Source organism: Eptesicus fuscus, chromosome 18, assembly GCF_027574615.1.
Source record: "Eptesicus fuscus isolate TK198812 chromosome 18, DD_ASM_mEF_20220401, whole genome shotgun sequence".
Taxonomy (NCBI): Eukaryota; Metazoa; Chordata; class Mammalia; order Chiroptera; family Vespertilionidae; genus Eptesicus; species Eptesicus fuscus.
In genome coordinates this window covers 13,372,793-13,386,410 of record NC_072490.1, presented here as the reverse complement: position 1 = coordinate 13,386,410, position 13,618 = coordinate 13,372,793, and the positions used below count along the sequence as shown (strand labels likewise).

Sequence of the window (13,618 nt, the reverse complement as noted above, 5' to 3'; positions counted from 1 at the left end):
CAGTTCCTGCCTTCAGACAAGTGAGGTCAACATCCCTGTTGCACAGACGAGGCAATTGGAGAAGTGAGAGTGATCAAGATGTTTAATGTCAAGGCCATAGGTGGACCAGAACTCCTGATAGGAAGGTAGGGAAGGAGCAGAAGGAGGACAGAAAGGTTGGGGAGCATCAGCCAGCCTTTTTAGGTTTAAAGGGGAGGGGACCTGTCCATAGCACAAGAGGAGATAAAGCTAGACACTGGTAAACTCCTCCTTGGAAACCATAAAGCAGTCCCTGCAGCTTTATCAGCACTGCCCGAGAGAACTTTCCGTGCTGACGGCAATGTTCTCTAGCTGAGCTGTCCATTTCCACAGCCATCGGCCGAATGTGGCTACTGAGCACTTGAACTGTGGCTAAGTGAGATGGAGGAACTGAATTTTAAATGTTGATTTCAGTTCATGTAAATCTAAAGTACCTCTCTTGTGGCCAGAGGCCTGCATATTGGATCACACTGTGTTAGAACCGACCTCTTGCCCTATTACTTACATCTACTGTTTCTAGACAAGTGGAACAAAGGGAGTTTGGAATGCCTTCCCACTTTTTAATCACCCTATTACTTCTGAGTTCTTCCAAATTGTTCTGAGAGGCCTCAAATCCGTTTAATCATACAAGAGAGGTATTCCGTATCATTTGTCAGATTGCCACCAAAGTTCTCAGCATTCAGTCAATGAGTTACCGGCAGTGCCCTCCCTAGGCGATTAAAATTGGGTATTGTTTTGAGGAGAAGCAACCCATGTTCCTTCATTATTAGCACAGTAAGCATTCTGGTGTGCATTTCTGTGTAAACAGTGGGATGCGGTGGGGACAGGACCCTGGACTAGATGGCATCTGGAGTCCCTCAGAACCAAGTGGTTTCAGGTTCTACCAATGTTGCTGGGTTCGGCTCAGCAAGCAGGTGCTTCCTGCTGTAATACATCCGGACCAAGATATCAAAACACCTCTCCCAGGCCCTCTGGCTCAGACCCCAGCTAGACCCCAGGGCGGCAGAGAGTCAGGGAAGTTGTCGTCTTTCACCATTAGGAGAGGATGGAGATTGCTGGGAAAAACAATGAAACAGTAGCTTCAAATCTCCTCACTTTTCACACTTGGCTGTGGATTTAACACACAGAATTCCCCACCTCCTAATTCCCCAGAAGTAGTTCACACCTCCCCCAGGCCTCTCCAAATAAAGAATATCTGGAATGTCCCCAAACAGGACTGTCTGCACCTGGCGACCCAGCTACCAGGGGCGGGGTCACCAGTTGGGTTCTGGACCCACCCATTTCTGTGCCCTCAGCCCAGCACACAGCCCTGGGGACAGACAGCACCCATCACTCTCCAGCCTCCTTTCTCACTGTGCAATGCCCACCATGCCCTGCTTGGACCCCACATTGCTAGGTTAACAATATCCTGGCAAAAGCAGGGAATGTGAGTCAGGGACTAACGACATCACTGGTGTCAGCTGCCACAGGGACGTTATATAAACATGGGCAGGTCTGCCCGACCAGTGTGGTTGAGTGCGACCTATGAACCAGGAGGTCATAGTTCCATTCCCTGTCTGGACACATGCCCAGCTTGTGGGCTCAATCCCCAGTAGAGAGCATGCAGGAGGCAGCCAGTCAAAGTTTCTATCTCTCCCTCTCCCTTCTCTTCTGAAATCAATAAAAAAAAAATTTTTTTTAAATGGGAAGGTCCATACTGGGCATTAGCTTCCCCAAGGCTACAAGGAGCAGACAGTGCTCTAATACCCCGACGTCTCATATGAATTAATATGCCATTCTAGGGGGCTGGGGGAAAAAGACAAATACCAGTGATGTGGGGAGCTTCAGGCAAGAATATTTATGCATACACTCCCTGAAACTCAGCAGCTCTCGCTGCTCATTCAAGACCTCACAAGACTTATAATGAATTTAAAGTCCTATATTAGGCAATCATATTTTTCTATGACCAAATCTGCATAAGACTGTACCCTGAAATTTACATTTTAATTTAGCATTAGCTGACATGGAGCCCTAACCACACACCTGTGTGATCTAGTGTCTTCAAACTCTTTACACCGACAGGTCCCTGGGACCTCCCTCGCGTCTTCCTAAGTGAATGGAGTCAGTGTTTGCTCTCAGAGAGCACACAGTCAAGTGCCGGAGTCAGACAGGGAACCGATCATTGGAGCCCAAAGTAGGAAATGCAAGAATAGAGTCAGACCCGGAGCCCAAGAACCCAGAGAAAGGATTTCAAGTACAATCTATAATAATAAAAGCATAATATGCTAATTAGACCAGACGACCTTCTGGATGAAGTTGGGGCTACAAGGAAAGCCTGGATCCCGGGTGCCAGAGGAAAGCTGGTGCCAGCAGACAGGGGAAGGAAGGCCTACTCTTGCACGAATTTCGTGCATCGGGCCTCTAGTTAATATTATAAACTACTTCAAATGCTGCAAATACCTACATTTCCTTAATTTCCCCTTCGATGGGGAAAAAGAAGGCTACATTTTCCATATTATTAGAAGGGTATGTCACCAGTAAAAATGTCCCTTTAGTTCCTCAACTTCCCATCTGGAGGTAAACAAGGACAGGACAAGGAACAAGGGATGAGAAAGGGGCTGGAAGACAAAACATAAAGGAGATCCCAGAAATGTTCTAAGAAACAGGCCATACACACTAATTTTAAAGACACAAAAATCTACACCCCCCCCCCCAAAAAAAAAACAAACAAACAAAAAAAAAAGCAACACAGAGAATAGACCTGTGCCAAAGCTTGGTCTTACATCCATCCTCCTGGAGAGGTGAGCTGCTCATGAAACAAGCATGTGTGATTTCTGTGCATACGCACATACAGAAAAAAGACTGGAAGGATGGACCTCCGAATGGAGTCATGTGATCTCTTTCTATGTATCCACACAGCTACGTGTCTGGAAGGATGTACATCCCCCCAATGGTATCATCAGAGATTAGGTCTGAGGCTGGAGTTTGGGGTGAGTTTTTCCCTTCCTCTCCTGTCCTCTCAGTGTTTTATATTGTACATAGGTAACAGTCACAATTTTTAAAAATAATAGGTGATATTCACAATTTAAAAAGTAATGCTAGTTCCATTATGGGGGAAAACACACACACACACATACACACACACACACTCTCTCTCACTCTCTCTCTCTCTCACAAGCTGTCACCAGCGAATTCATAATAAGAGTATGCTTGTGGTGGGGATGGGAGGGGGCAGTCAGATAGCTAGCTGAGCCAAAAAGGGAAGTCCCAAGTTCTGTCCCACCCCCACCTCACCACTGCGTAATGGCTAAAAGTTTCTACTTAAAGGGGAAGTGATCATCATCATCACATGTCACACATTTATCCTTTGGGGCTGAAGGTCCAGGGACAAGGTACTAATGCCCAGTTAGCATCAGAGCAGATCAGTGAATTTCCCACTTAGCTTATAAGTCACCCCCACAAGTGAATCCACCTTCCATGTCTAAATGAGAAAAATCAAATAGTGAAAATGCAATAAGTTTCTATCAAGCTTTGTCTTTAAACGTTCTCTTAACTGGTCAGATGAAAGCCAATGAAACTAAAATCTGCAAAGTCTGATGTTCTTTAAATGCTCTTTAATCACTTGACCATTGTCCTCGTTATCCCACTTTTCCCACAGGTCAAAAGTCATTTGAAAACAACAGTATTCGTGAGTTTCTCCGACTCCCCAGCCGCCCCCCGCAAATAATGACTTCTGTTGATTTTCAATGACCCTGAGTTCTCTGATGTGGACATTGGAAAATGGAGCCTATCTGAGAACAGACAGATAACCACAAACGGATTAAAAAGCAGACTTTTTTTCCTTCAGGGGGTTGGTCAAAGCTCCAGGGGTGGCCGAGAGGCCGGACTGCCAAGCAGCAGTCTCAGTGAGAACGTGCCACTGAGCCCCTAACTCTTCCGAGCACTTCATGCCAGCACTGGCTTTCTCCTGAGCTATCTTGCTCGAGCAAGGCCTGTGACAACTTTGAGAAGAGAGAAGTCACCACTTCAAAGATGAGGACAGAAAGTCAGAAAGAATGAAGGGGAACTGAGCAGGTAAGGTATGTTCAACACATAATTGGCAGAGCGGGGATGTCAAGATAGGTCTTTTCACTTTGCACACTACAGTATTTCCTCTAAACCAGAGTGTCATGAATTAAAACATGAATGAACTCAATCGGAAGATGCTTCAAGCTGACATCACACAAAAATTAGTGCAAAAAGCCAACTAGGTAAATTTACTTTCAAGCATATTCACTAAAAAAAAATTCTGGAATCAGAAGCTATTTGAAAGACTGGAGAAGAGTTCCCTTGATTAGGTTACAGGTACCCTATTATTGACCTGTGCCCTCAAAGTTATTAAATATGGAGGTCACGGGGCAGTAGTACCATCATGAACCTTCCAACTAGCTCCTGCCAGGAAACTAGGATGGGAGATGAGGGGGAGGAGGCAAGTTTAACAACTTGGGCTCTTGTTCCAGTCCAGTCAATTCTGGCTGTGACTTTGAGCTCATCGCTTAAGTTCAAGTGGCTCAGTTTTCTAATTTGTAAAAATGGAGATTAATACGGCCAACCTCACCACTGTCAAGAATAATGCAATCATGAGTCCCTGGCATATAAGGTATTAATTATCATTACCTCTGTCAACAGGACAGATGGTTTCCCATCCTCGGTGCTTACTGCAGTTCCCAGAACACCGCTGTTCCCTATCCGAGGACTTGCACCATCTACTTGATAAAAACAAGACGCCCACTCCTGCCTTTTTGATCCTTTCCAAGTCATACACAAGTCAATTCTCACGAGGAGGGTTCCTTACAGTTCTCTTAACAGTTTCCCAACCAATGCATCGCTCTGCACTGCTTCCATTTTAATACTGCACTGAAAATAGGATGTTCTGTTTTCTTGTTGTTTGTGTTTTCAGAGAAAGCCAGTGTTCTCTTCCTAGCACACACCAGCCGCGCACCCTCACAGCTACACCTCAAATAACAACAGAGCCCACCAGATGAACCTATGTGACGTCGAAAGAAGGCAAGTCTCTGCCGTTTGGCAGTTTCTGTCTATCCAGGAGCAGAAACTGTCCTAAAGGGAACCCATCACCCATGGAGGGAAGAAGGTGGCCGCCCTCACTGACCTTCGTGAGGTCAGAGCAGGAAACCAGGAAACCCGAGGTCAAGTCTTAGCTCCTTCCTTACCTTCCTGGTTAGAGCTTCCTTGTGTGTAAACCAATGGTGGCTAGACTAGGTAGCCAGCCTTTTAGATTTCAAAGGCCAATATTTTTTTTAATCTGGAAATTAATTTAGGAATTAAGATTTTTAATCTGAGATTTAATTTGGGAATGAAGAAAGTGATACTATGTATTAAGTAAGAATATGTATTAAAAACAAGAATAGCAGCCTTGGACTTCAGAATGCCTCTCTGACATGAATAACAAGGTCTGCTCACAATTTTGAAAGTATTATTCCCTAATTGATCATAGCAGCTATGCTATAAATGACTGGTGACAGCAACCTTGCCTCCATTTCTCAAAGAAGGAATCCTATAGGACCTAACCATTAAATTATTATTTTGTTTCTACTATTAATAAATTAACCATATTCTTAAAACTTCCCAGAGAAATGTTATCAGGAAATCAAATTCTCCTCCAGGGAATGTTCAAATCCTCCTCCTACTTTTTTAAATTCCCTTATTTCTTACTACCATTAGGATGGATGTGGTGTGTGCCACAAAACACCAATGCACTTAAATTGGTTGTCCCCTACCTGGATTCTGACACTCAAAATAAATTCCAGATGAATCAATGATTTAATGTGATAATTAAACTATAAATTCACTGAAAGTAAACATTGAAAAAAATGTTTTTATAATTTTGAGCAGAGAAGCCCCTTTCTACACATGATATGAGACCAAAAGCCAAAAATGAAAATAAATTTGACCAGAAAAAATTAAATATTCTACATAGCAAAAATATTCAAAGTAGAAATACAAATGACCTACTAGGATAAAATATCTACAGTCCAAACGAGAGTCTAAGGACAAATATACTTAATACACATACAGCTACTGCAAATCAAGAAGAAAAATATAAACTCAATAGAAAAACATGGGTGAAAAATACAAACTGGCAGTTCACGTAAAAGAAATATAGGTGGCCAATAAACATGAAAACATACTCAGCCCCAGTCATGATTTTAGAAGTGAAAATGAAAATAATGGGGCATCTATTTTTTACCTGTGACACTATCAAAAACTAAATGTAAGAGCCACAGTAGTTGGGGGAGACACAAAATTGATGGGAGTGCAAATCAGAGCAACTTTTTAAGTAGACAAGTTAGCAATGTCTGAAAATTTAGAAGACACATTTTATGACCCAACAATTCCACTGGTATAAATATATACTAGTAGCCCTGAGCACGAATCCGTGTGTGAGCAGCTTGCTTGCCGCTTGCCTCAGCTGGCCCCCCTCCCACCGCCACGGGTAGCTCTCCGATGCTTGTAGCTCACTGCTCCACCCTCCTGGAGCTCCCCCTGCCCCCTCCTGTAGCTCTCTGCCGCCCGCTTGTAGTTCTCTGCCCCACCCTCCTGCAGATCTGTGATCAAGTTGTTATTCGGTTAGTCGTGACACCTCAGGGCGTAATGGATAATTAGCATATTCCTCTCTTATTATATAGGATATATACACACACACACACACACACACACACACACATAAACATACACTTAGAGATACAAAAAGATATATGCACAAAGATGTTTATTATAGCACTAGAGGCCCAGCACATGAAATCATGCGTGGGTAGGGTCCCTAGGCCTAGCCTGCTATCAGGGCCATCTTCCACCCATTCGCCAGTCCCCAGTCCTGCCCCGCTGCCAACCCACCCCGGTTCCCCGTGATTCCCCGTTGGCCATCCAGCAATCAGAGCCTGCAGGCTGAGGGGAGGGATCAAGAGGTGATCAATGCGCCGAAACCGGTTTGGCTCAGTGGATAGAGCATCGGTCTGCGGACTGAAAGGTCCCAGGTTCGATTCCGGTCAAGGGCATGTACATTGGTTGCGGGTACATCCCCCGGTGGGGGTTGTGCAGGAGGCAGCTGGTCGATGTCTCTCTCTCATCGATGTTTCTAGCTCTCTATCCCTCTCCCTTCCTCTCTGTGAAAAATCAATAAAATATATATATTTAAAAAAAAAAAAAGAGGTGATCAATGCAACTCATAGCGACTGGTCGATCGGTTGTTCTGGTCATTATGCTGTTATGGTCGCTGGCCTTTTATTATATAGGATTATGTATAACAACAACAAAATAAAACCTTAAATGTTTATCAGTAAAATAAAGCACTGACATCCAAAATGAGTGCAGCCCAGCCGGGGTGGCTCAGTGGTTGAGTATCAATCTATGAGCCAGGAGGTCAGGATTGATTCTGGTCAAGGCACATGCCTGGGTTGGGGGCTCCATCCCCAGCGGGGGCTGTGCAAGAGGCAGCCAATCAGTGATTCTCTCTCATCAATGATGTTTCTCTCTCTCTTTCTCCCTCTCCCTTCCTCTCTGAAATCAATAAAAAATGAGTGTAACAGATCCATATGTATAATAGGGAATCTCCAAAATATATTAATAAGTTGGGGGAGGGGGAACAGCATACATAATATTATTCCATTTGTATAAAAATAGGTGTAGATATGGAAATGGGTATATGTATATATATGTATACATACGCACTAACACATGCCTTAGTTTACTAGAATGACATACAACATCAATTTAAGAGCAATTATCTCTAGTGATCATACATGGCAATAGTGGAGATGCATTTTTTATTTTATCCCCTTCTATTCTGTTCTATAAAAAGTAAAAAGATACATATAAAAAATTGTAACCGCCCTGCCTACATATTGATAACATACTGATGAAATGTTCAGAACTCCTACTATAATTCCTGGAAAATAAAAGAGGCCAGAGGGGAAAAGGCTCTACAATGACCCAGATTCTCCTGGGGGCAAGTCCAAAAGGGCAACTGTAATAAACAAGACAAGGAAAAGAAGGTGTCTCTAGAAAGAAGAAAAAAAAATGAGCAAAATCCTGTAAGGGAATCATTGCAGGTTGTATTTGGAGGCAGAACAGGGAGGTCTAAGTTAAGCAAGACATTTCCCAGGGCCCTGAGCAAGACACAGACAGGTTATAGTAAACGGAATCATCAGAAATTTCAAGTGTGGCTCTTTGCAGCTGATGCATGGAACATGGAAAAAGACTGCAATTAGGTAGAGTAACTAAATTGGAACTAATGATATAAAAGGGATCCTTTGAACATTAAAATCAATATTTGCTGGCCTGAATAAATTCATTTTGCAATGATTTCCTGTATTTTAAAGATTGGAAATCCTCTGAATAATCCATGAAAACGCCGACCTCCTATCTCCCTCACATCTGGTCCCAGATCTCATAGCGAATCCGGAGGAGAAAATAATCCATACCTGGATGCCAAATCACCAGAGAACGTTTTTTACGCACTTAGAATGCAGACGCTCCTGGCTGAGAAATTAATCAATGTGGGGGCCCAGGTTTCATGTAAGGCTCAGGGACAACAACGAGTCTTCATGGACAGTAAAATCTGACTACTCTGCCTCCACACAATGAGATCGTCCACGCGAGCTTCTCAACAGACCCATTAACGGCTGCCTAGATTGACAACACAGAAAGCAACTCAAGTGTCTTTGCAGGAGCGGTTCCAATAAAGGGCCAGCATGTCTCTTCACTCCACCCACAAGCAAATCCTATCCCTCTTCTCTGGGCTTTAAATGTAAATGTAGCAGGATGAGTATGAATTCCACTATGGTGGGTCACTTTAAAAAAAAAAAGAAAGAGAGAAAAACAGCTTCCCCAAAGAAACAGATGCTCGGGCTGGAACGCAGCCAACCCAAGTCACTGGAAGGCCTCCTTGCGTCCCCGGGGCTCCTTACCTTAGAATTCGTTTCCATGTGGTATTTGGCACAAGCGCGCAGCTGAGTCACCCAGAGCTGTTTCTCTTTTGCATCAGCAGCTAAAATAGGGAAAGAAATGCTTACAGAGACCGTTCCAAAACACATCCAACCTATTTCTACACCCACCTAAGGAGGTGGGGTGGGGTGGGGCGGCAGGCGAAGGAGTGGGGGGTAGAGGGAAAAGCAAATCCAGATCTCAATATTCTCAACTAGCCTGTCCCTACGCCAAAAATCAAATTACACTATACTTCAACAGAAAACTCCCTCTTAAGCCACATTAAAAATGCATTCTGACATATCCATTATAAGAACAATTTTGCCACTTTTTTAACCTGCTCTGAAAAACTCATTTCCGCTCCTTTAAAAAGGCAGCAAGGAAGGAGAAACGAGATTATTTTTTCAATGCCTCAGCCACATGTGGCTAATATGAGGATCAAAGTACAGCTTTTCTCGGGGCCTTTTTGTTATCTACCAGAGCTGTACTGTGGCATTATTAGCATTTACAAAATAAGCATTCAGTTGAATTACCATTTTAATATGTGTTCTCAAGGATTCATATTAGCATCGGACAGAACAAGATACCAAATGCTGCCTTAGAGATCCTCAAATTTCCCCCAAAGAGACATTAAAATGCAAGTCAACTGCATCGTCAGAACCTTCCATCTGCACCCCCATCTCTCAAGCACATAAGATGATTTCTTTAAAATATTATGGATGCATAACAGGTTCTAATAAAATTTAAATCTTTAATTTAAGTGAACAATTAACCACATAAATATTTTAACATATTAATTGCACAAATGTTGACTATGCAGAAAACAATATTCCCCTAGAAATGATACAAGTTTACAAAAATGGGCCTAACTATCGTTCGTCAATAAAACCCAACTTCAGCTTGAACTTGCAGGTGAAGAAATCTAGAGTTGTAGACCAGAGTAAGATCAGGTGGACCAAACTTTCAAAGACAAAGGATTTTGCAAATCCAGAGCCTTTGTTCCTTAGGAAACATGTAGAATTAATTGCCAGTTTGTGGCAATGCCGTCCAAAGGCTCAGCCCTGACAACATTCCCAAAAGCTATGCATCTAATGACAACAAGATTCAACTCTCAGTGCAGGTGAGGTGTGAAATGAGAAAACAGACACCCAGATCCTTGTGGGATGGGCCAAGAACCAGCCATAAATATGCAGAAATTTACCCTGTCTTTTCTGGAACTGCCAAGGGTAATAAGTTAACTTAGCCTTCGTGATAATTTCATTTAGGTAAAACTTCTACATTTGCTATTAAAACTACCCCTTTAAAAAACCCCGAGGTTTAATAATCCAGAAAATAATAACTCAAAGGCAAAGTGACATAGCTCAATTGTCAAATGTGTTGGATTTTTCTCTTTGGTATGGGTTAGCATCATTTTATGAACCATAGGCAGGATGCAGGGGGCAGGGGAAAGTGACATGAAGTCTTCCCTCCCCTGCCCCCACCCCCACTATTGTTTCTGCTCTAACGATTTATTAAGCAATAAACAGCAAAGCAAAACCAATAACCATATAAATCTAGCCAGCCGGGAAGCATAATGCACGGATCTCAAAAAAGAACATGAATCTTAGCCCAAAAACTGAAAAAACTTTCTTCTTCAAGGATAGCCATTTTTAATCTATAGGATGATTCTGAAATATGATTTCTATATAGATAATAAAGAAACAGTAGCTTATTCCATCTCTTGGCAGTAACGCTCGGAGGTGAACGGTGAAATGGACTGAGAGGTGAGGAATCGAGGCCCTCACTCCGGCTTTGCAGAGGCCAGTTCCTGGGCTCAGGGAGAAATAATGAGGCCTTTCCTTCGTACTTGGCCTTCACTTGGGCTGAGAAATATGTCATAAAAATGCAGAAATACCAACTACCTGCTGATACTTAAAATACATACTACTTTCCTCAGACCTTAATACATAACATTGATTCTGCATGTATGTATATACATTCAGATTGTTTTATTGTTGTTACGTTTTGTTATTTCATTAGAAGAATACTGACCATTTTTCTGGCCATGCAACTATAACAGAATGCCGGAAGAATGATCTAGCAATCAAATTACACTGCCACAGTCAAACCTGGGGTTCCTGAAAACCTGTGCGATGCGTGTGCCTTGGGGGGGAGGGGGGGAGGGGGCAGGACCTACAGTGATGGCCCAATGCTGGACTCTCTCGAGTCATGCTCACTGACCAGGATGCTGAGCACACATCAGTTTTCAAGATGCAAAGAGAAGGCGAGAAAGCACACTGCAGGACATTAACTCAGCACCTTGGTTTCTCACCGCCCTCACAACCGATTAAATAAAGTGAGGGCACAATGCCCTTTAAAAGGCTTGCTTTGTCCGTATTGCCCCAAGTGCCCACAGGGCCCTATCGTGGAGATTCACACCATCAGGCCAGAGAAAACATATACTAAGCTAATATGAAAAATATCCCCCAAGTCCTAGGCCTCAGCTGGCTTGGCAATCACTCACCTTTTCCTTGTCCTTAATTCCTCAATTAGGACAAGCAATTCCTAATGTCAGGCCATCTCCCCACCCCAGGGGTAAGAGAGGCAGCAACCATCTGTCACCACAAAGTCATCAAACAGAGCAAATTGTTCAAGTTGATTCTTTTTTTTTTTTAAAATCAGAAGACAAGAGAGCCATCACCATGGTGACTAGGACTGTGGCCCACGAGGCCTGTCTGGAAAGTGAGCAGGGGAAGGGCGTACCTCTCAGCTTGTACATCTCTCCGTTGGCAGAGTACACGACCAGCATGTGGGGAGCTTCGTCGCTCAGGGACACTATGGCTCCGGATAAAGACAGGGCTCCTCGGGGCTTCTGGTGCTTGCTTGGCTCATTCACAAAATACTGCAGGAGGCCAGCCTCAAAGTCCAGCACAAAGTACCTGCGCGGAGAAACCACAATGCATCACTCTGCTCCCCAGCCCATTCCTCGCCGCAAAGAAGGAAAAGGAAAAGGACCCTTAAATGGACATCAAGGTTCCAAATCCAAGAAGCTGGGAACCAAAATTCCCCACCAGGTGCCCTCAAAGTTAGCCCCCAGCCAAGAGTGAGCATTCGATTCCTAAGTCAGAATGGAGCTTGCGCCCGGCCGGTGTGGCTCAGTGGTTGAGCATCGACCTATGAACCATGAAGTCACGGTTCAATTCCGGGTCAGGGCACATGCCTGGGTTGCAGGCTCGATCCCCAGTAGGGGGCGTGCAGGAGGCAGCTGATCAATGATTCTCTCTCATCATTGATGTTTCTATCTCTCTCTCTCTCCTCTCCATTCCTCTCTGAAATCAATAAAAATATATTAGGAAAAAGAATGGAGTTTGTGACAGGCACCCCGGGGAAGGGCCAGGTCCATTCGGGATCTGGTGCAATGCCCACCACTTCGCCCGGTGCCCAAGGATACCACAGTCAACCTCAGAACAGGCACAGAGCAGCAGATGCACCGGGGCACAGGCTGTTAGCACGCTCCACATGACTTCACAGGAGCAGCAGGAATTCTCCGAGCCTCTGCGAGAGGCCCTTTCACACCTGGTAGCAGCAAGCTGGGCCCTCAGCTTCCTGCTGGCAACATGGGTACCGTGAGGTGCCCAGCTGCCGGGGTCACCTGCCAGGGAACTGGAGGTGCTGTACAATCACCCGGGCACATGCCAGTGGGTCCTCCTAGACATCATTTTTCATACAAAGAGGCGATTATTTCCTCCACTCCAGGGAGTGGCAATGCCATTGGGCTCCACCAAATCCTTTTCCTTGGCTTCCAGGGGGCACAGCCAGAATCTATAGGGCAGGACGAAACTAGGTTTACAGTTGTTCGTATAGAAAATAATGCAATAATTAATCAAGAATACAAGAATAAACTCTGTGTTTCGAGTACTCACAACGGTAAACCTACTTCTGCCCCATCCTGTATTTCCAGCTTCCCTTGCAGTTAGGATGTGGCCGTCTGACGGAGCTTTGACCAACAGAGTATGAGCAGAGGTAATGCAGGCCTGGCCCATAACACCCAGACACGTACACAGACTCACCCCCTCTCTACCACACACTTGCTCACACACACATTGGAATGGAGACAACCTACAGGGCAACTTGAGACCCCCACCACGGGTATGACAAACGCACAAGAGGGAAGGCGCCTGGGTCCCCCAGTCACCCCCTGGAAGAGCCACCTGCTGAGCACCCCCTTCAGGCGGCTACATGAATAAGAACCTTCTCTTTCATCAGGCGTCTGAGATCAAAGTCTGTTACAGCAGCGAGCCTCACAGATTCACGGAAAATCTTTTTAACTTTCTATTTTCAGATCCTCCCACTTTAACATGTGTTCCCACTCCTTTACGTGGGACGAAAACCAAATTCCTTCGAGAGGTGAAGTGGGGTGATATCTGAGTTGCGGAAGGTCAACTTATGTAAGTGCCGGCCCTGCCTTCTCTTTAGGAGTAAATGTCTCCGGCCTGACCTATATTTGATGTCACTGCTCCTGGCAAGTCGGGGCACTCACAGCTGCGATCCTCACAAGTGGAGGGAAGGAAACCTGGCTCCAGCGACCGCACTGTGTGTCCCCACCCCCACCCCACAGAGCTGCGGCCTCCCTCCACTGATAAACACCCCACCTTTACAC

At 44.6% G+C, this 13,618-nt stretch overlaps 1 protein-coding gene across 4 annotated transcripts in view; it reads right to left on the bottom strand.

Moving 5' to 3' along the window:
• The window catches only part of OSBPL10 (oxysterol binding protein like 10), a 266,667-nt gene that overhangs the window by 121,270 nt on the left and 131,779 nt on the right, over window positions 1-13,618 (bottom strand). For all 4 annotated transcript variants that reach the window (XM_054729776.1, XM_028134978.2, XM_054729777.1 and 1 more), the window contains exons 2-3: window positions 11,722-11,897; window positions 8,964-9,043 (exon numbers count right to left, since the gene is read on the bottom strand). In XM_054729776.1, coding sequence (XP_054585751.1) covers window positions 8,964-9,043; window positions 11,722-11,897 — 256 coding nt within the window. The remainder of the gene's footprint in view (window positions 1-8,963; window positions 9,044-11,721; window positions 11,898-13,618) is intronic.